Raw genomic sequence first — 23,507 nt, forward strand, 5'->3', positions numbered from 1 at the left:
TATGATGTCAGTGGATGGCCAGCTCCAAGGAGTGCAAATCCCCCTGGTCTGAGACGTAGAAAGCTCAGGGGCTCCAAAGAGAAAGTACAGGTCAAGTCAGGTGGAAGCAGAGCAGGGACATCCTGAATGGAATCTCCAGACGCATCCAGAGCTCTGACTATTTATTATCTTCAGTCAGGGTGTGAATAGGCACAAACACAATTTCATGTGTTTGTGCAAATGCCATCTGAGTTCAGACCCCCATCACTTGTTTAAGTCCTACCTTACAGTTTTATCTGCACATTTATTCCTCAACTCATTTTGCCTCTGATGTCTCACTCTCCCTGCAGCCTCACTCAAGCTGGCTGTGTTAGAGAGGGATCTGGAGATAAAGTGGCTTTGTCTTTAGCCCCTGGTACCTGCCCCATTCCCTGGCATCAAGATGCTTTTATGGATCACAGGGCTAAAAGAAAATGATGCTCCCCAGGGCTCTGGCCCCAGCTGGTGTAAACCAGCAAGCATTGGAGCAGTGCTGATTTCCACTGTCTGGGGATATGTCCCCTATGCCACCACTGAACTGCTTTTGCTTTGTGTTCTGGGTCACAGATTCAACACTTGGGTTGTTGGTTTTTCTGTGGAAATGGCAGAAAAGCAGCTGTAAGACTTGCACAGAAACAAAGTAGGAGGGTTGGGGGTTTATTGTTTCCCCTCTTGGGTTAAACAATTTTATTTTCTCATCATGACCGTTTGAGGGAGGGAAATAGGAGAGAGAGCAATTGCTGGTAATACAATCCCCAGGAATACTTAGTTAAACTGACAGTGATTTTTATTCTGGTAAATCTCTGACCTCTGAGACCTGGATCCTCCTGCCTGAAAGCCTCAGAGGTTTTCTTTGTGTTTGTGTGGGTGAGCACGTAGAGAACTAATTCCCTGCAGCAACTGAACCTGAGGGCAGCTCCTCCATGTCAGAGCAACAAGATTTCCCCTCAGGGGCCCTTTCTGAGTCACACATGTGCTGTAGGGCTTTACTCACCCTGTAGGAGTTCACACAAGGTGCCTCTGTTGGTTTCCCAAAGAATAAATCAAGTGGTGAATCAGCCAGAGACATCAGCTTTCTAATTAAGTGTTTGTACCTCTATGTAAACTCGAGCCACTCTGGTGGAACCTGGTGCTCTGTTTCCAGAAAGGAGAAATTCCTTTCCTGGGTCTGCAGAGAAGAAAGAGAAGAATTTTACTTTTCAGAAGAGGAAATTTTGCACATCAGGAGCTGTTTGTTGGAGGTTCAATTATTTTTTGGTTGTTTTCACAGCTGTGTGGTTTGTTCACATAGAAATGCCTGTGAAGCTCTGGTGGCAGAGAAAACCTGCCTTGCCTGGTTCTCCCCAAAGTCCAGCCTAAAGCTCCTCTGCTGCCCTTCTGTCCAACCCTCTGATATTCCAGCTACTCTCCTTCTTGCTAAAGGTCAAATATCCTCATCAGGGTAGTTTTCCAAGCTCAGGATTTGAGATTCTCCTCCCAGAGGAGCAGTGGACATTCCTGAGCTCTGCAGAGTAGTGCATGGCAGATCCATGCATTGCTTTTAGGATTTGCCTTAGTCCCATGCCAGTGGATAGTAAAAAATGAGGAGGCCTCTTGGGAATTAAGAAGAATTTTGCCTTATTTATTAAACCAGTCACACGTGTAAACCAACTGCCTCTCTCTAGGTACTCTTGTCCTATTTGTCTCCATGACACCTTCTGCTGTGCTCTACAGCCATCTGACTTCTATTCCCAGCTTAAAAAATGGCCCTGGGTGAAAAGCCAGCCTAGAAAATGGCTGGGTTTTGTCTCATGAGTGCACTAAAGCAGTTGGGGATGGGATACAGAGGAGAGGAGTCTCACTGGAAGCAAAGTGGGGCCTCTCTATCACCATGTACCTGAGATGGAGGAAGGTGTCCCACCTCAGCTCAGCCACCTTCCAGGCAGGGAATGCTCAGAGCAGGGAGGACAGGGAGCACATCTGGACCTGGCTGACAACCAGGTGTAGTGGTTATTGTGACACCTGTATTGAAATTCCCAAATCAGGTCACATTTAACTGATATTTCATGGCTCCCATTTTCCAATCACACCCTCAGGGCCCTGATCCACAGACACGCTCTGTGTCCAGGGAGGTACCAAAATTCAGCCTCCTCTTCCCACTTGTTGTCTCACGTTCCTCTTCCCTTTCTCCTCCCGACAGGGCACCCTCCAGAAGTTTGTAGATGACCTCTTTGAGACCATCTTCAGCACTGCCCACCGTGGCAGTGCCCTCCCCCTGGCTATCAAGTACATGTTTGATTTCCTGGATGAGCAGGCTGACAAACACAACATCCACGACCCCCACGTGAGGCACACCTGGAAGAGCAACTGGTGAGTGACACACCCCAGCATGGCCCAGCACCAGGCACTGGGCTGGAAGGAGAGTAAAGGAACATGTGGTTTGGAATCTGGCTGCTGGGGGAGAGGAAGAGCCTGGTGTGGGATTCAGAGCACCAGGTTTTCATAAGTCAGAATATCCCAGAATCTAAATAAGTCTCCCAAGGATGGAGAACTTTGGCTAAACAGGCCCAAGTTTGCCTGTATTCCACGGGAATGGCAGCATTTTTGAGGTATTTCATGTGGAAAAATGCTGAAGTGTTTAACTGCTGCAGTGCCCAGGACCATGGGAATACCTAGGGAGGTGTGGGAGAGGATTCAGCACCACTGTCTTCATCTAGGCAAGGTGTTTGAATTCCCACTATGTTTAATTCCCACTATAGTCAGGATGGGGCTTAAAGCTCCATTTGTTTGCCCACACAGAGGTGTCTAGTGCCAGCTGGGATTTTTTTAAGATATCCCAGATGTGCACAGGGAATGTACAGCACCCACAGGAGACCATCCTGGGTGGCAGCTGGAGGCCAGGAAAGCATCTCCAATGGTACTGAGCATTTAAAGGGTCTGGAGGTGGATGTGAGTCTCCTTTGGATTGAGTGACAAAGTGTGACATCAGTGACAAAGTGTGACATCAGCCCCTGCTCTCATCAGGCCTCTCCTCATTTATGTAATAGGACAGTGGGGAAAAATCAGAATTGGTGGAGAAAAACCTCCTCTCTACTGAGTATCCCTTTTGGAAAGACATCCCTGGGGAATCACTCCCTCCCCTTCTCCTGTGCAAATAGAGGGACTATAAAAGGAGCAGCAGAGGAGAGCCATGGGGCTCCCAGCTCATGCATTTTTTCCCTTTCCCAGCCATGCTCATGGCAGATCGTCACAGGCAGTGACATAAAAAAAGAAACCCCACGCACCAAGGAGGCTTTCAACTAATGAAACATTAGCATATTATTAACATTATCTGCAGCACTAATCTAAGGCTGATTGCAGCCACTCAGACTAAATGAGCAGGAGGTTTGTTTAAGGGGGGAGGGGGGAAGGCAGTGTGTGTGTGTGTGCCTGTGTGTGTGGAGAAAGGGGCAGTCTGGAGAAATCTGTTCCATCAGATTAAATGAACTCAAAAATCACGTCAGGGGCTCCGAGGGCCATCACCCCCAGCCCTTTCCTGCCCTCGGGTCACACACATGGACTCTGCTCGTCCTCATGCTGGCTGTGCCTGTCATCCAAACACCTGCAGAAGGACTTTTGCAGGGGTCACTCAACCACCTCGTCCTCCAACTGAGGATCCTCCATCCCCAGCCTAAAATGTTTTCCCCCACAACTCCATCAGGTCTCATTGTCATTCTTTACTCATTATTTACTCAGAGGCTGGGGAGGCCCTGGTACAGGTTTCCCAGAGAAGCTGTGGCTGCTCCATCCCTGGAAGTGTCCAAGGCCAGGTTGGACAGGGCTTTGAGCAACCTGGGCTAGTGGAAGGTGTCCCTGCCCATGGCAGGGGGTGGAACTGGATGATCTTTAAGGTCCCTTCCCACCCAAACTAGTCTATAATTCTCCAATTTCCAGCATCTCCCACTTCTCCTGAACCTCGCAGGCAGGATTCCCTGTGTGGGGCTTTTCTTACATTTGTTCTATAATTTTTTGGCTCAGGAGAACACAAGGTTTAGGAAAACATGGTGTTATCCCTCTGCCAGGACACGTTAAACTGCCTGTTGTGACCCAAAATATATCACACTTGGAGCTGAATTTTTTACAGTGAACACATGGGGGTAATGAGCAAATGGAAGGAACTGGGGAGTTTAGCTGGAATATCAGGAGAATTTGTTGAGCTGAATAACATCCTCCTCTTGGGAAGGTGCAGAGAGTGAAGGTTGGCTTAACATTCTGCCTGACAGAGAGACAAGAGCTGGGCTCTGTGATCAGTGACATGTCTCAGCTCCTAGGCCATGATCACTTGAATGCCTTTGCCCTGACAAAAAGGCTTGAGGCAAAGGCTGGAGGTTGATACCTCAGGGCATCTCATCCAAATGAACCGCTCTTTTGAAAAAAATTGGAAGGGAGAAAGGGCTTTGGATTGCAATTGGAATAACATTTCCTTGGTTAGGGCAGATAGATTTTCATTTCAAAGGCTGCAATGCTTGTTTCCCAGCTCCTCTTTTTTTTTTTTCCTTGAGGCAGCAGGTTTTTCCCTGTCATGTAGCAACTGCTTCATGCCCAGTGTGCTGGGATTGTTTGCAGCCTTGGGTTTGAGGGTGGATTGTGACAGTGCACGGTGTCCCCAGCACACAGTGCATGCCATGAACATTCCCAGCCTCATCCTGGGAGCTCTACCTACTCTTCTTCCCAGGGGGTTGCCACAAGGGCTGAAAGCCAAATTCCTCAGTGACAAATGTTTAGAATCACAGAATGATTTGAGCTGGGAGGGACCTTAAAGATCCTCCAATTCCAGCCCCCTGCCATGGGCAGGGACACCTTCCACTAGACCAGGTTGCTCAAAGCCCTGTCCAACCTTGCTTTGAACACTTCCAGGGATGTGGCAACCTGTTCCTGTGCCTCACCACCCTTACCATCCATAAGTTTTATGGATGCAGTGCCTGTGTTTGTCTGATGAAGCAACAAATAGGGGCCAAATTACATTGCAACTTGATGTATAGAAGCTTGGAAGCATTGTCCTCACCTCAGATATCACGGGATCACAGAATCACACAATCAACCAGGGTGAAAAAGCCCTCTGAGATCGTTGAGCCAAATCTGTGACTCAAAACCACCTTGTCACCCAGACCATGGCCCTGAGTGCCTCATCCAGTCTCTTCTTAAACACCTCCAGGGACGGTCACTCCACCACCTCCCTGGGCAGCCCATTCCAATGTCCGATCACTCCCACTAATTTATGTGCAACTTTAATAAGATTGTATTGACTTAAAGACTGCCAGAATCTGCCCTGTGAGGATACCAGGGAGCAAAGCCACTCCTGAGGTGACTCCACTGCTGTCCCTGGAGTGTAGGGGAGGAATTTATTTTCTATCTATTTCTTATCCTGAAACCCTCATCTCCCCACCATGAGTTTTGATTTCCACCCACCACTTACCATTGTAACCCCACACAACAAAGCCTGTGAGCTGTGCCCTGACTGTCTTTCCCCTCTTGCAGCCTCCCCTTAAGGTTCTGGGTCAACATGATCAAGAACCCACAGTTTGTCTTCGACATCCACAAAAACAGCATCACAGATGCCTGTCTGTCTGTGGTGGCCCAGACCTTCATGGACTCCTGTTCCACCTCAGAGCACCGGCTGGGCAAAGACTCCCCCTCCAACAAGCTCCTCTACGCCAAGGACATCCCCAGCTACAAGAACTGGGTGGAAAGGTGAGTTTTAGCCCTAGAAATAGGAATGACATGAGTAATTCAGCAAGGCCCTGCTTCGTGATGCCAGGAGGTGTCACCACTGTTGCCTTTGGGAGATGCCTCTGGGCTTTTTCTCTTTGGGTTTTGCTAGGCAGAGATCTCCATGTCAGCCTTTTGTTCCCAAGTGCCTTGCAGCAGAGATGGGAATTTAATTAGAGGTGTGAAAGAAGGTGTTTGCCTTTATTGTTTCTCGTGAGGAGAAACTGTTGAGAAGTTGTAGAGGGAGGAAGGAAGGGGAGGTGATGTGTTTGAGCCCTGTGAAGTAAATGGGCTTCTAAGTCTTTCCACACAGACCAGAAGTGGTTTGCTGTTCTCAGCATCATTGTGACAGTCCCCACACTGCCTAGATCCCAAGGGACATACAATTATCTCCCAGTAACTCTCCTTGGAGGCTCTTCTGTGCTTTGAGTGAGATGCCAGAAGACTGACAGGCTGGTGACTGAAGCCCTGCAGGTGTTTTCTGAATGGTCACAGGTCTTTCCAAGTGTTTTATCCACATCTACAAGACCCGAGGCTCCACTGTTCAGTCTCCTGTGGCTCTGCTGTTCAATCTCATGTGCTGAAAGTCAGTGTCTGGCAAAGCTGCTCCACAGTGAACACAACCAAAACAACTATTCCTGCAGCATGTTGGAACTTCAGTTTCTGTAGGGTTTGCCCCAGGAAAAGCAACCAGCCCATCCTGCACTCCATTCAGTGTGATCCTTTCTGCTGGAGGAAGCTTTGCAGCAGTTGATCTGTGCTTTGTTTTCCAAGGCTCTCCCGGTGTTATTGGCAGGTTTGGGACCTGCACAGGTGGAGAATGGTTGTTACTCTGTAAATACAAAGGCAGGTTTATCTTACAGATCATTCCTGTACAATGCACCCAGTTTCCAGCAATGATTTCTCTGGGTGACTTCATAGGCGCGGCCTAAAACTGATACCATGTCATGCAGGTTGTAGGAGACCTCTGCTGCTGTAGACACCTCACACTGCCCAATAAATCCCTGGATTTCCTTTGATGGGGATAGTTTTCTCTCATTTTGTCAAAGAGGAGTGTGAATGATCAAAGAGCTCTGTCCCCTGGTTGGCACAAGGCAGCATTTTCCCCAACGGTTCTCCCATTGGTGTGCGATTTGTCTGGAGAATTATTTTTAGATGTGGTTAAACACTTCAGCAAATGTGGTTTCTAGGCAACCTGTAAGGCCCTCACAAGCCACCTTGCTTAATTATGACCTACTTCTGGTACTGTGTCCAAGTTCCTTAGTGTGTATTGAGGCTGATTGCTGGATTGACCTGGATAACGGGAAGGAAATATTTGAGATTCATTTACAAATCAAGTTTGCACCAACAGTGACCCAGAGATGTCACACTCTAGTGATGCTTTAACAACATTCTTTGTGTTTGGTTGTTTTCTGTGGACAAATATTTTGTTTGACAGATGAACCTGGTTGATTTTTATCTTTGGAGAAAGTACATTTGAGTGACAGAGGTACAGAAGTGGAGAATAGGAATTTCCTTATGCAGCACCTTTTTTTCCCTCGCTGGATAAAGAAAAGGAGCAGTTTCTGTTTTGTTTTTTTCAGTATTGATTTCACTTTGCAACTTTTTGGAGCTAAATCCTGGTGCCCAGAGATCTTCAGCAGTAGGTGCTGCATTTCCTTGGAAATTTTCCCAAACAACTGGTGCAGTGTCCAAGTTCCTCAGTGTGTATTGAGGCTGATTGCTGGATTGACCTGAATAATGGGACAGTAGAGTTTGAGATTCATTTAGAAATCAGGTTTGCACCAATACTGACCCAAAGATGTCATTCTCCAGTGATGCTTTAACAACATTCTTTGACTGTGGTTGTTTTCTGTGGCCAAATACTTTGTTTGACAGATGAACCTGGTTGATTTTTATCTTTGGAGAAGGTACATTTGAGTGACAAACTGAGGTACAGAAGGGGAGAATGGGATATTTTTTCTGTGGATTAAAAAAGGGCTGCAGTTTCTGATTTTGTTTTTCCAGTATTGATTTCACTTTGCAACTTTTTGGAGCTAAATCCTGGTGCCCAGTGATCTTCAGCAACAGTTGCTGCATTTCCTTGGAAGTTTTCCCAAACTACTGGGTTTGCAAACGAGGTACATAACACCTCCTGCTGCTCCTAAACATCACTGGATGTCTGACCCCAGCATGTGCTGCATTGTTTTCTGCACTCAGTTCTGACAACTTGAACTGAAGCCCAAGGGGAGGCTGTGGGGTTTGGAATATGGTTACAGCTTCTTCCCTGCTTATGTTTTTGTGTGTCAGATCCACTGACTCAGGGCAGTGGCACCTGGATGCTGTGGTAGATGAAAGGAAAAAAACATCTCAGGGATGAATAAAATATAATTTCAGTTCTACCCTGAGCTAATTAATTCCTTTTCTCCATTCTGCAATTGTGCTTTGAGGGAGTTATTCCAAATCCAAAGGCTCCCAGTCCTGGTTGGAGCTATTTCTGTAGTCAGCATCAGCTGGAGGAGGCATCCTTCAAGACCACTAGATTTCTTCAGAGGGTGAATCAGGAGATAAAAAGATTTTTCAGTTGTGGAGTTTAAGAAGTGGTTGAGTAAATCAGAAGAACCTGAAATCAAATGAACTTCTTTGATGAAGAAGAAACTCTAAGAGGGTAATTAGGCAGTGGGAGATTGTACCCAACTCAGAGGCACTCTGGAGTAAAGAAAGACTCTTGGCTTTTAAGGAGCTGCTGGAATGGAGCTGAGCTGGGCCACTCCAAGCCATCCCTTTGAAAAACTGGTTCCTTGGTGTAGAATGTGCCTTCAGGACTCCCAAAACTCAGAGCAGGAAATGACCTTGGCATAAGAAGCGGGAATGGTTGAAAGTATCTTCCTCCAGTCCTTCAAACAGTGGTTTTCCACCTCTTTAGGCTGTGAATGTACATTGAGAGGGGAAAAGTTACAAAATCTGGTCTGACCAGTGGTCTACTTCCACGCAGGAGTCACCTGGAGATCTGATTCCAAAAGATTTCAATAGCAAGGCCATCAGGAACCTTCTTCAGTGGTTTTGTTTATTTGTTCGCCTCTTGGAAGGATTTTCTCATGTTTTCAGTTACTTGTTTGTGATGATTCAAGTTTTAAAATTTACCAATTTTTTCAATTCCATGTCACCTTCATGGAAAACTGTAAAGGATATTGAGAATTCCCATGACATTCTGAGAGGTTGGTTGTTTTAGTGTCCATTTCTATGATCATCCAAGGCAATGGATTTGCTGACAACAGCAAGAAAAAAAATTACTGTGCCTCACTTAAGTCTAGTTGAAGCTGTCCCCACTCATTGCAGGGGGACTAGATGACCTTTAAAGGTCCCTTCCAACCCAAACCATTCCATAATTCCGTGACAGTCCTTTACAACACTATTGGAAGCAGGGGTGGACTCTGCCTGCTGAAACAATCCTGGTGAGGCAGGAGAATTAACCCAGGAAATGGGGACAGGCTCTTTGACTTTTGTTGAAGCCATGAAGATCCAGGCTGCAGTTCTAAAACAAAGTGTAGGCTTTTCAATTATCATTATATGAGTCTATTGAAAAAAAAGTATTAAAAAAAAAAAAGAGGAAAAGAATGGGAACGGTGGAGCAGAATCTCGTCTGACTTCAGCTGGTAAAACTCCATAGGCTTTGCTGAATTTACATTAGAGCAGCTTCAGATCTGCATCTTTTCAAGTTTACTTCAAATGTCCCCTTTGAGCCAGGAAATCTGGAGAACTTGGGAGCATTTGATGCAATCCCCAAGCAATACAAAGGGGAGCCTGTTCTAATTGGGGCTGTCTCATTAGCATTCAACACCACACTGAAAAGATGACAAAGGGCTGTGGCTGACCTTTCATTTCTCTCCGTGCTGCCAAGCTTATGATAACACTTGTTTGAACTTCATTAACACCATTTAATTGCCTGCATCACAATCAATATGATGTTTCCCTACCGAAGCCTGGCACGGAGACAGGGATGTGGGAGACTGGAAAGGGGCAGAGCACAAAAAGCAGAAGCCCAAGAGTATTTCCATTTCACACTGGTGCCCAAAATACCTGCAGTGCTGAAAGGAGAAGAACTGGTGCTTTTTTTTCCTCACCCCTGCAGGGACTTGGTCTCCTTTTGGCTGCCAATTGTGCATTGAAAAGAGCCCCTCAAAGAAAAACTGAAAGTCAATGGAGACATTACAAGTATTCTTAACAGCTTAAGAGTCACCCAGCAAAGACCATTTCAAAATAGGCCTGCCGGGATCAGGACTGAAAGAAGTTTGAAGTGATATGTGGTATTCAGAGTTCTAACACCTGCATTTTATCATGGTAACCTGGGTGCAAACACTGCCTGACTGAGCTGGTGGTACCCAGGTCCTGTGTCCATGGTCTCACCTACTTGTTTTTTCCTTGCACAGGCACATAGTGATAGGGCAAGGGGAATGGTTTTAAACTAAAAGGGAGAGATTTAGGCACAACTTAGGAAGAAATTCTGTGCTCAGAGGGTTGGGAGGCCCTGGCACAGGTTGCCCAGAGAAGCTGTGGCTGCCCCATCTCTGGAAGTGTCCAAGGTCAGGTTGGATGGAGCTTGGAGCAACCTGGTTTAGTGGAACGTGTCCCTGCCCATGGCAGGGGATGGGACTGGATGATTTTTAAGGTCTCTTCCCACCCAAACCATCCTATGATTCTGTGATTCCTGAGGCACCTATGATTTACATGCCATTAGTTCTAGATGTCAGGTCTTAGGCTTGTTAGAAAATGCTTTGGGAGTGTGTTTGGAATGCACAAAACAGCAAGTCTGTACCAATTCATGATCTAACCCACAGGGTGTGTCAGCTTGTGGTTTCAGGACTCTCTATTCACTAGAAGGTCTCCACCTGTGCAGTGCTTGATGTCTGTTGGCCCCTTTGCAGCCAACTTTAGGGAAAAAAAACCCACCAACTGGACTAGTTTAATACAATAAAGGTTATAAGTTTCATGCACCCAAACATTGTAAGTTATTGAGGTTTTAGACAGAAACTCCCAGGGCCTTAAAAAAGAGCATCACATGACAGGTGCAAATCCTGGCTCTACTTTAAAAAACACAGACCTCTCTGCCTCATTCCTCTGCCAGAAAGAAGGCTCGAACTATTGCATACCAAGGGTCAAGGCAGGGGGTGTTGTCAGCAGAGATAATAAAAAACAGTGCTGGAAGGGGCCTCGGGAGGTCAACCCGACCAGCTCCTGCCTCAGGGCAGGATCAGCTCTGTCTAAAGCCTTCCTGACAGGTGCTTGTCTACCCCTTTCTTAAAGGCCTCCAGCAACAGAGCCTCTGCTGTCCTCAGGCAATCCATTCCTGTGCTTCCCTGTCCTTCCCAACCCAGTGTTTTCCCTCGTGGCCAGCCAAAATCTTCCTGGCTGTAATTAGAGGCCAGGTCACGTCATCCCACCCCCGGGGTTGGGGGTGCAGCTCATTCCCTGCCTCTCTGGGGCAGGTTTTGGTGCATCTGAAGACTGTTCACTAGTCTTTCTTTACTTTTCAACTCCAAAAACCAAAAAAAAATCCTGAAGTTTTCTCCTCACAGTAACATGCTGTTCTCACATGGTGCAGTTTTCAGCAGGCAGGATGAAAACGTGTCTGCTTGTCGAGGGTACAGCCCCAAACAACCTCTGCACTGAGGTGATGCTGGATGATTTTCCCTCCCAGAGAAGCTACCTGTGCACCAATTCACTCTTCAGCCATTTAATCAATGCTGTCCATCAATTCTCCACTCTTTATTCGGAGCTGAAAAGCAGCAGGAAAAGCCATGCACAGGCAAAATAAAATCATTGTCCTACCTAGGGTTTGCATACACAGGCAGAATCGTTCCTTAAATTCCCTAAAGCACTTCAAGGCAAATTTCTGGAAGTACTAGGAGGTCTTCAGCTAATTTTGGATGCTTTCTGCTCAGCTGTCATACTGGTACTGCCAAAGTCCAACCAGTGTCCAACAGCCTGGCCTTAAACCTCTCCCTGGAATAGGGTCAGTCTGGGCTAACAGTCCTGTGACTGACTGTGGCTGAATCCTGGAATGGTTTGGGTGGGAAGAGATCTTAAAGATCACCTCATTCCAGCCTCCTGCCATGGGCAAGGACACCTTCCACTAGACCAGGTTGCTCCAAGCCCTGTACAAGCTGGCCTTGAACACTTCCAGGGATGGGGCATCCATGATTTCCCTGGGCAGTCTGTGCCAGGGCCTCATCCAGCAGCTCAGATGCTTCCCAGGAAACTAAACCCGCCGTTCTGTGTCAAAACCAGAACTGACAGCATGTCCTTGCATTGCTTCACTTCATCCCATAAAAAAGCTGGCCACTAGGTTGTTCCCAAGCTTTCCATCAGCCCTTCCCTGCTTTAGCAGTCCCCCATATCCCTTTCAAGCATCTTTTCCTCCTCCAGTGGTCTGGGTACAGCCGGCTATTGCATAACCCTAATTATGTGATTGCTGTAATTGCTCTGCCGTCTGCAGCTCATGGATTCGTTACAAGCTTTTCATATGCTAAAATGATTATTAATGAGCGCAGTCCCAACCCAGCGACAAACAACAACCACGACAAAAAGATCTTTTGGAAGGCAATTAGCTCCATGCTAAGCTGCCTAAACCATGGGCTGGGCTGGAAAATTTCGGGCTGGAGAGGAAGCACTGGCAACATGGCTTTTCTCTTCTCTTTTGTTGAGTTAATGAGTTACTGAGTGGCGGCAGGCACAGTTTTTCTGGTGAAACAGCTCCCCTAAGGAGCCTTTCCAGGTTGGTACTGAAGGAAAGAGCATTTACCACTGGATAAACATGTATTCCCAGGTCATTGTGATGTATTCCCAGGTCGCTGTTGTATTGCTTTCCTTGGGAAAACAAAGCAAAACAAAAGAAAACAAAGACAACTCAGGGAAAGAGGAGGTTGTGGAACAAAAGGGAACAACTATTCTTTAGGACTCAATACGGGTGCATCCCAAATCCTTCTCCATATTTCAGTGGCACTGGATGGTCTCATGGGCTCTCCACTCCAAGCCAGGCTGGGGTAAGTTGCTGTGCTAAAATGATACCTGTGAGGTCACATCCCAAGGCCTGGTTACCCTCACATCCTCCATCTGAGTTGATAATGTGCTGGAATGATGGACTTATCTGAGTTCCTCATTACTTTTATTGCTTCTGAAATCTAGTGAACAAATTTCCTGTCATATCAGAGGATAAACAGCCTTGAGGTGAGAATGGAGGCCGTTCCTGGGACTCAGAGGAAACTGGAACACATAAGGCTGGATCTTTTGATTTCTGGCTCAGGATTTTCTGGAAACAGCTGGGAAAGAATCCATTGGAAGTAACCAAAACTGGAGAAGGGGAGCAGTAGCAAGTGATGCACATCTGACCAAGTAGTCACCGTCTTCTACTTCAGACTCTCACTCTGACCCTTTGGGTGCAGGTTAAGGTGAATTTGCTGCTTTGCCACCTTTCTGTCTCATTCAGAGGGAGTCTGGTTTAGTCTTGTGTTCTCAGCCTCCTGCTGGCTTTGGAAGTGTGAGCCAGCGACCTGTCCAGGTCTCAGGTGAGATCTGAGCCCTCAGCTTGGTGTTGCTCACCGGTGACAGAGCATCCCATTCCCCCTGGAATTACCTCACAGCTCTGCTCTGGTGTGAGGGAGAGCTGTCAGCTGCAGGGTCTGAGGGAAGCAGCACAAAGACACACAGGCTGCAAATTCCAGCAGTGCAAATGCAAGGACCTCTGGGGTTTGGTGACAGCTTTTGCATTAGGGGGATGCAAATGGCAGAGAGGCCCTAAGTGCCTCTGAGGATCCCGGCTCAAATAGAAGGTAAATAAAGACTCAGCAGGGATGTTGTCATCCCCCTGCTAGGCTGCTTTAATATACACATCCATCATTTCTTTAGAGAGTGCAATGATGGCTTCATTAGAAACTCTTCTGTGTAAATAAGTTATTGGGCCACTGCAGAATTCGGGTGGAAGGATGTTATGTCTTCTCCCTCAGATAGGTTTGGTTATTGATACATGCTTTTTTTCCTCCCTTCTTCTTCTTTTATTTTTGCCACAAAACACATTCCCACAATATCTTGGTGTGCAGCCTTAACGGGAAATGACTGCTCAGGTGTGTGATGCCAGGGAATTGAGTCTGGAGACCAGGACACTTTGGTCTGATGGTGGGTAATGGCCCGTGAACCCAGAACACTGAGATCACAGCTGGAGAGTCTGTCATGGCCACAGAGGCCTCCAGGCCCTGAAACTCTGATTCTTGAAGCTCAGATCTGTGCATCCCATCCCTCTCTCCAGGGAGTGTTTCCTGTAGCTTTTCCTTGCTCAGATGAGTCATGGGAGTGTTGTGATGCTGGAAAATGATCTCTGAAGGGCTGGAAAGGGATAGGGAGCTTTCAGACCCTCATGAGTCACAGACTCAAGAGGCTTCTGCTACCAGGTGGAAGGGAAACAGGAGAAACTTGGAGAAGCAGATGATAAGTGTCTGTGCTCTGCTTTTTGGGAGCAGCCTGTCCCTACACCCACCACCCTGCCACCATTTGATGACAGCTGAACAAGAGAGGAAAGGGAACATTTCGACTGGTTGTCAGAGCCAGACTGGCACCTCTGCTTTCCTCCACCTGCCTCGTTTATTTTTGCTGTGATTTAATACCCTTCCCTTCTCATTTCACCCAACAGGAGGAGCTGGGCTCTTCTCCATGGGCTCTTCTCCATGGGCTCTTCTGAGGCACCATAAATCAAAGCATTTCACTGCACTGCAGCCTGTTTTCTCCACAAGTCTGTCAACTGTGCTGGTTGCACGTGGATGTAGGGGGTTTTTTTTGGATGCCCAGGTGCACCTTGCTTTTTTGACCATAGGATTCCTTGTTTTCTCAGCAATGTCACGGATGCCACCAGTTCCTGACAATCTTGTCCAGGTAGCACAGATCTGATTTTGGCCAGCAGCTGATGCTGAGACTTGTTTGAGTTTTTCTGGAAGTAGTAAAGGTCTAGAAATATTCATTCATCCTGCTCACCGTCTCCTTCTGGAGGTAATTTCTCGGGGAAGGTCCTCTTGGCATCTCTAAATGTCTGCTTTACTCCCAGGCAGCTCCTCAGATGTGCCTGGGGATGGAGGGTTAGACAGAGCGTAAAGTAAAACCAAGCCCAGACTCAGAGTACTGGGAGTGAGCAATATTTAGACCATGGGACTGAGTTAGACTGGTATTTTTGGCTGCTCCTGAGCCCAGCAGACAAGATGCCAGAACTCCAGAGAGAGTAATGCTTTTGTGCCTGCTGGAAGTTGCAGTAAAATTAATGAGGTTTGCATGAGCTTTTATGATGAACCAGAGTCTGGCTCTGGAAGGAGTCAGGTAAGAGGACTTTGCATAGAGCTGGGAGAAGAAAATCTGCCTCATGTGCCTTCATCTCCCAAGGGTTACATCAGCATCCCACCACCAAAACCAGGATAGCAACTGAGACCAGTTGCAGTAAACCAGGATGGGACTGCAGGGCACAAAACCAGACTTTGCAAAGCTGGATGTGGAGGGGTTTCCCCCTGTGCTCTTGCTCTGTGCTGCCTTTCACAGGAGGCTCCAGCAGCTGCTCACCCCACTCTATCATAGAGTATTTTCCCTCTCATCTGCATGAAGAATCTTAGCATACAGCACTTCAATGTCCAATTTCTCTGCAGTGGAAAACAGGCTCCATCTCAGCAGGTGTCTCAGTGCTGTTTACAGGACACCTGTCAGCTCTTTTGGCTCCCTGTCCCCTCTGCCTCCTAATTATAAAATCGTGGATTGATGCAGCTTTTTTTTTTTTCTTTCTTTCTTTTTTTTTTTCCTTGTGCACAAAATGTCAAATTGCAGAAATTAAAAATGTAAATGATGGAGTCTAATTAACCAGTTGACAGCGGAGCACAGCTGCAAATGACAGTGACTGATTACCTTCTGCAAACCTTGTCCTCCAAGACCTGCCTTACCCTGGAGAGGAAGGACATCAAAAATAGCAACTTCCTTAAAGAGACATCACTCTGCACATGAGGCCTGTTGGGCAACTGTTCTGGGGCATCCAAATCCTATGGATAAAACCCCAGACCTCTTGGGCACAGGTGGAATGGTGTTGATTGCTAAGGAAAGCAGATTTTTCTCCAGTCACAGTGGGGATGTGAGGGTTTAAGGCTGTTGCCAGAAACATCACCTTAAAATGTGGGGCAAAATGGGGATGCTGAGCAGCAGAAGAGTTGCTGGGTAGACTGGATTGAGTGGTGGAGATGGGTGATGTCAGCAGTGTGGGCAGATGTACTTGTGTGAATGGCACAAGCAATAATCAAGGGGTTTTTTTTTTGGGGGGGGGTTGTGGTTTTTTAGGTTTTTTTGGTTTTGTTTTGGGGTTTTTTGCTTTCTTTTTTGTTTATGGGAGTGAAATGCTGAGCCCTCAGTGGGGCTTCTCTGTGGGACTAGAGGCAGGGCTCAAAGTCCTTGAAGGCCAGATGAAGGAATCCAGCATTCCCTTCCTCCTGCTTCTCTGGTGGCATGGAGAACGTCCCCAGGATGCTCTTTGGGACTTCAATCTCAGCTTGGGATGGAGTGAATACAACACATGCCTGGTGCTCAGGATCAATACTTCAACAGTGTTTGATTTCTCTAAGCCATCTGCCTTGCTGTAAAAGGCATGACCAGGTATTTCATGACCAGGTATTTCACTGATGCCCCAGCAGAGCCCAAACTGCAAAATGTGGTTTTTCTCTTTATTGTTGGCGAATTTCGTCTCTTGACGAGTTGAAATTCTCTCTCCCCTCAATCAACCCCTGTATTTCTCTCTCTCAGGTACTACTCAGACATTGCCAAAATGCCAGCCATCAGTGACCAGGACATGAATGCCTACCTGGCTGAGCAGTCCCGCATGCACATGAACGAGTTCAACACCATGAGCGCGCTCTCAGAGATCTACTCCTACGTGGGCAAGTACAGCGAGGAGGTGAGAGCCTTGCAGAGGTTCTGAGGGACCATGGCACAGCCCACCCATGTATCACAGATGCCTATCTTCATCCTGGCTAGGGGGGGTGATGGGTTTATGGGATGAGAAGCAAGGCTTGGGGCCTGTAAAAGGGAAGGTCTGGGATTTTCGGTCTCCACAGCACTCTTCTGTCTGGATCACTGTTGTTTTTATCTCCTGCTATTGGTCAATCAGGTTTAGCTGGCTTGCAGTAGATGATGGTCTGCTTGGTGCAGAGGAGCCATGCATGAGCTCTGCATCTCCTGTGGCCAGAAGTGGTTTAAGAACATGTGGCCAAAATTTGTTTACGAACATGTGGCCAATGCCATTCCAGATACCCTAAAGCACCCAAGAATGGTCCAGCAGGCATGACACAGACTTTAAGGTGTCCAGCATGGTTCTGTGCATTGAAGGCCAGGTGAGACCCCTTAGGGCATCTCAAGTGGCATGGCCAGGTGATGAATAAAGCTATTAAATAACTGATCTCCAAGACAAGAATCTGTTTGACTGGTTGAAATCTAAAGGTCTGTATTTAGTGAGATCAAGCCCAAACTGCCTGCCTAGTTCCCTGCTGGCCGACTGACCTGCTTTGCATGATCTAAGCTAAGCCTGAGACTTACCTTAAAGAAAGCTAATCCTCATCTGCTGCTATAAGGTGCTGGACTCAGTTGTTTGGGGGAAAAAAAAAATAAACCCTATCACTTTTTCCTCTTTCCTTTTCCAGATTCTCGGAGCCCTCGATCAAGATGACCAGGCTGGGAAACAGAAACTTGCCTACAAACTTGAACAAGTCATAACCCTCATGAGCATAGACAGCTGAGAACTGTCCTGCCAGGGCCACCCTGGGAGGGATAAACCAAGTCGTGCCTCACTCAAGATCATCATCTTTACCAAGTGCAAGTTTTGATGGGCTGTAAGCAGAGTCACCCACACAGCTCCTCTCTCTCTCTCTCATTCTCTCTTTCTCTCCCTCATTTCTCTCTCTTTCCAAATCTATGGACGAAGTGACAGAGCCCCAGGGGTTAAAGGAAAAGACTGCAGAGGAATCTTGGCTCTGGGGCCATGGGGACATTCAGGTGGAGCTCTCCTTTTCACAGCTTCCCCTCTGCCTTCACCCTAGAGAAAAACTATTAAACACACAAAAAAACACCCCCCACGAACCCTCCCCCAACATCTCATCATCACTCTGCAGAGGCGAAATTGGGAGGTAACTTCTGTCATGCTGCTTTAACTGCCCTCCAAGGGCTTGTAGCCCCTGGAGTGGACATGGAAATGAACTCAGTATTACTCAAAGTCTCCCCAAGGGGAAGGCAGCTGCCTGCAGGGATCCTGGAGGGCAGAGCAAATCCAGCTCCTCTCCTGCAGAGCCATCACAACTCTATCTCCTGAGAGTGACCCACCAGGAGAGGAACCCCAAGGCTCCCTGGAAAACGCCAGAGTGGGACCACTGTGGCTCTGACCTGCCTGGTGTAGCTGCTCCCTTGGGGCAGGGAAAGGGTCAAGAGGGGAGGAGGAGACCAACCCTCCCCTGCCCATGTGTTTCATATGGTTATTCTTATTTTTCCAAGAGACACGTGTCCCCCGCCGTCTTTCCCGTCGTGTCCTGTTGGTCGTAGCACTGCGGCAAAATTGCTCTCTCTGCTCAGTGGCCTCCTGTCAGTGGTGGTTCTGCTCCTTCTGGCAATGGACAGCACAGCATCTCCCTTGTTCCCACCTCAGCTTGGAAAGCAAGAGCCACAGGTCTCATTTTGTTCCATCCTCAACAAAACAAACAAACAAACAAACAAACAAAAAACCAACAAACCACCTAGAGGGATTTTTTTTTTTTTAAAGCTGTTAATTCTTTCCATTTTGTTTCCTCAACTGGAACAAAGGTGTTGTTTTCTCCTGGTGGAATATCAGAAGGACACTGAAGGGTTTGCCAGGAACCAAGGTGGTGCACAGGACTGATGGTAAAACCTTCCTTCCAAGCCACTCCTAAGAGGAAATGTCACCACACGTGAAAAAATCTTGGAGGAAATCCAAATGAAACAGTGCAAAAAAATTCTTCTACCTGCAGCTGAACTGCTGGTCTTCTGGAGGTCTCTCTGAAGCCCATCTGCCTTTTGATGCCAATTCCTGGCCTTTCCTCCTGTCCACCTCTGGAACCAACAGGCCTTGCTGAGGGATTTTATCTCTCTTTGCACCTCTTACCCCTTCAGAGATCACTGTCACCACAGGACAATTGTAGGTGATCCCCCTGTCCCATCCTCTGCTCAGCTCCTCCAGAACAACATCTCAACCTGTTTCATGGCAAACCAAAGAGGAGTGAACTCCTCCATCTCCCCTGCCTTTGGCTGTTCTGTTCACACAGCCTGGATAACACCATGGTTAGAGACCCTCGAGGTGTGGAGAACCTTGTACACCGTGGAGGCAAGAGCTGGGTCTGCATTCACCTCCCCAGAAACCAACAGAACTGACTCCCAGATGGAGGAGTGGCTGGAGAATCAGCCCACGTCCACCTCATCATCCTCAGAGCTCCAGCCTGAGTCTACTTTGCACCTGGAGGGAGAAAGGGGTAAAGACAGGGTGTGTAAAGTGATTGGAGAACAAGTGCATTTGGGTTTATTGATGCCTTTTGCTGTCCAACCAGAACCTCCTCAGAGTGACAGACCATGAGTGCATGGAAAAATGGGGGGGTGGGGGGTGCAAACAGGGGTCAGTCAGCGAGCAGGTTTCCCTCAGCCAAGCAGATACACACACAGGCAAGTGTTTCCAAAAACCATTTCCGACAGCAGTCCCAAACTGGATGTGTCTGTGGGGAGAACATCACAAAATTCACATTGAAACAGCAAACTTAGGGACACGTCTTGGTTTTAAAACCCCAGACATTTCTCTCTTGATTCTGATTATTATTTTTTGTATGTGTGTGTGTGTGTGTGTATCTGTGTGCGCGCGCGTGTGTTCCTCCCCTTTTAATTTTGCTTGCTTTCTGTTGGATTGCTGAGCTGATGGACTCATCATGCACCTTATGGACATCTCAGCATCTTTAAGAGGCCTGTGCACAGGGGATGGTTTGGGTTTGCTTGGTTCTGCCACGGTTCTTTTGCTCCATTTGGCGACGTCGGCGCATGTTCCAGATCCATTGATTATGGCTGTGAAAGTGGGCTTGGAATTCCCACCAGAGCCAGTGGTAAGGAAGTGACAACAACAACGACACAAACACGATATTTTTTTATAAGTACGTTAAAAAAAAAAAAAAAAAAAAGGGAAAAAATTAAAATTTAAAAAAAAAAAAAAAAAAGGAGAAGAAACCAAAGGTTTTGACAAACAAAGTGCCACAAAAAGATAAATATGGACCCTATTGTCATGCCTTGTTCTCACAGCTGGATGGTAGGAGTCTAAGGACAAGTAGCTGGCTTGGAGGGGAGTGGTGATGGGTGATGGGCAATCCTGCCTGGACATGTGCACATGGAAGGAAGAAGAAGCTGTTTAACATTAAAAAAAAAAAAAAAAAAAAGGTATCAAAATGAACTGGTGTGATCCTCCTGGAGTCAGAGGAACACCACAGGGGAAATCTGTGATCCTCCTGGAGTCAGAGGAACACCACAGGGGAAATCTGAGACTCACCCATGTTCTTTTCGCTGTTTTCAGGGCTGTGGTTTTGGTTTACTATGGTTGTTTCGTTTGCCATTGTTGTTATTTTGTTTCTTCTTGCTGGTACGGAGTTTTTCATCTGTATATTATATATATATATTTTTCGAGAAAAACTTGAACACCTCAGAGACACTGAGAATGAAACACTTAAAGGGAATGGGAAGCACCACAAGATTGGTGCCTTAACCCTTCCCAAGTTCCCATTTAGGCATTTCTGCTTTCTCTCCACCCTCTTCTTTCCCCCATGCCCAGGATTTGAAAGAAAATCTGCATTTTGCTTCTCTTTCATCTCCTCCTTATTATTTTTTCCTTCTTTCTGTTTCTCTTTATTTGGTGTTTGAGCTGGTTTTGGCTTTTTGCTTGGAAAATGTGCCAGAATTGTGATGTAAATGCGTGGGCTTCCTCCCCTGTCCCCTTCAGTGCCCTTCCCATTTCCAACCACTGTCCCAGCATCCCCCAGTCTATGAGAGGTCTTGGCATCTTTCTTCCCAGCCTCACCTGTTGAGCTTAACTATTTTTTAAGTGCATGTAAAATACAACTAAAAACAAAGACACAAGCAGAAGAATGAGCCCTACTACAACACGGATAAGTTCTTTTCCTTTGATTTCTTTTCCCCCACCTCCCTTTCCACACTTGACCAAAAATTCCCCAATAAATTGGTATTATTCCACCCTGTTTTTCAAGCCACATGGAGAGAACTGGAGCCAAAATCCCTAGAAGTCAATGGACAGGCTCTGAATACCCAGAATATGACAGGCTGATCTTCATGGGTGTTTCTCGAACACTGCAGTCAAATAATTGATGCTGACACTTTCAGCACCATCAGAAATGGGGAAAGGGAATTCATGGAGATTCTCTGAGGTTCTACTGAGAGAGCCAAGATTATTTCTCCACTGCAGGGTTTGCTCTGGGGCTTTGTGCCTGGTTTAGAGGAAGAAAAGGTGAACAATCCCTCTGCAGTCACGTCGTGTCCTCCCTGTGAGTGTGGTCACCTGTCAGTGCCACAGTGATCTGAGACATAATCCATCATGCCATGTGCTTTTGCAGACTGAGCCTTCCAGGCAACACCAGGAAACACCAGGAAACAGTGTGGGAAAAGTTGGGTGTGTCTGGAAGGAGGTGTTAGAGATTGTTTGCTCTCGAGCACACAGCACAGGAGAACAATGGAGAAGGAGAAATGCAGCCACCCAAGGTCACCTTCCTCTCCCAACACAGAATCATTTAGGTTGGAAAAGACCCCTAAGACCATTTAGGTTGGAAAAGACCTCTAAGGTCACAGAGTCCAAATGTTAAAACATTCCTCAGTCCTTCTCTTCCCACTCTTTATTCTGCCCTGGACATATCTGAAGGTTCGGTCCAACCCAGCATAGACCAGCCTTGCTCCAGTAGGTAAGAGGACTTCGTTTTCCCACTGCAGTTGTCTTGTCTCTCCTCTTTGACACTTAAGACCATAAAAATTATGAAGTCACGAAGATTCACCAGCACAAATTTTTTTTGGTATTTGCTTTGATTGAAAAGCAATTACCAAAGTTTGCAGATCTCGTGCATTAACCCCCAGAAACTGTTTACCAGGAAGGGAAAGAGACCAAGTAAATCACATAATTGTCATTATTTTTAATAATGCTGTTGAAAACTGATAGATAAAATCTGAAGAGTCCAGTGGTCAGTCTCAGTGTTGAGTCAGCCAACATAAGTATTACAAGTTCCTTCTAAGTCTGGGGTGCATGTGAGGTAAAAACCCGAGCACAGAACAGCTGATATCAAGAGAGAAGTTGAGAGAAGAGAGAAATGTAGGTCTGTCCTTCCCCAAGGCTTTAGTGAAGAGCTTTTCTTAGTGGGACATACATTTGTGTTTGAACAAGAGACACTTAAAAATCATAGAATGGTTTGGGTTGGAAGGGGCCTTAAAACTCATCTTGTTCCACCCCCCTGCCACGGGCAGGGACACCTTCCACTAGACCAGGTTTCTCAAAGCTCTGTCCAACCTAGTCTTGAACACTTCCAGGAATGGAAGTCCTTAAGTCCAAAGGCAATCTCAGACCAAAAAGAAAAGTCTGGCCTGTTGGAGATGACCAGGACTATTGTCTCATATCACCAGGGCTTCAGTAAAACAAGTCCTGCTTCACCCTTCCCAGCAGCCTGCAAAGGAATTACTCATGAAGCAGAGTCATCTGATAGTGTGGACACATTTCTTGATGCTGTAGAAGGAATGAGGGAGAGGAGAAAACTGATCCTCCTTCCCAAATTCCCAAGGTAGCTCTAGTGTGTAAGAGGTTTGCTCCTCCGTAGGAATCTGTTGCTTTCTGTGGTGACCATTGCTGATGGGACCAGATGAGCACTTTACTGGAACCCCAGTAGTCCCACCAAGGTGGGTTTGGTCCCTTTCTCCTCCCTGCTTCAGCACTGAGCTACAGAGGCCAGACAGAGAGCACTGAGTGGAAATGTTCATTGTGTTGTGACCAGTTCGTGCGGGTTTTGGGTGGCTCACCAAAAATTGCATCCAGGAGCCCAGTTTCCTTATACCTCACTCTTGAATGAGGATAAGAATATAAAAATCCAACTCTCAAATCAGTGTTGTTTAAACCTCTGAGATTCTGAGAACCACCCCCCTCCTGGGATGAGCAGGGGAGCCCAGGAATGGATCTCTTTCCCAAACCAAGGAGTTATGATCATTTATGATCAGAGCAGATTGTGTTCCTGTGTTGGCAGATGCCTCACCAGGGCAGCTGTTGGGTAAGGAAGTACTGGCATAGAATTATGGAATGGTTTGGATTGGAAGGGACCTTAAATACCATCTAATTCCAACCCTCTGCCATGGGCAGGGACACCTTCCACTATCCCAGGTTGCTCCAAGCTCTGTCCAACCTGGCCTTGAACACTTCCAGGATGGAGCATCCACAACTTCTCTGGGCAACCTAAAACCACCCACAGAGCCTTAGTGATTCCAGGACAATTCACTCTGTGCATCTGATGACTAGTAAGTTGTCCTCCAGGGCAGGTGGAGGTTTTGGGATATCCTAACTCTTCCCATCCAGTCTTGGTCTGATGAAACACGTGAACTTCAGCCTCATGGTGTGAACCTCAACCTTCTGGTCATTCCCAGCCTGACTTTTCCTGATTTGCAGCTCCCATTTGAAAGTACTGTTTGATCCATAGACTCCTGCA

The 23,507-nt window shown here is 46.9% G+C and overlaps 1 protein-coding gene across 1 annotated transcript in view; it reads left to right on the forward strand.

Annotated features, from left to right (window-relative positions):
• LOC103760116 (plexin-A4) overlaps nt 1-18,468 on the forward strand; it is a 225,462-nt gene extending 206,994 nt beyond the window's left edge. The window contains exons 26-29 of the mRNA XM_018083606.2: nt 2,198-2,367; nt 5,515-5,727; nt 16,537-16,687; nt 17,430-18,468. Coding sequence (XP_017939095.1) covers nt 2,198-2,367; nt 5,515-5,727; nt 16,537-16,687; nt 17,430-17,525 — 630 coding nt within the window. The 3' untranslated portion in view covers nt 17,526-18,468. The remainder of the gene's footprint in view (nt 1-2,197; nt 2,368-5,514; nt 5,728-16,536; nt 16,688-17,429) is intronic.
• The last annotated feature ends 5,039 nt before the right edge of the window (nt 18,469-23,507 follow it).

This window comes from Manacus vitellinus, unplaced genomic scaffold (genome assembly GCF_001715985.3).
Source record: "Manacus vitellinus isolate BGI_N305 unplaced genomic scaffold, ASM171598v3 scaffold_65_pilon, whole genome shotgun sequence".
Lineage (NCBI taxonomy): Eukaryota > Metazoa > Chordata > Aves > Passeriformes > Pipridae > Manacus > Manacus vitellinus.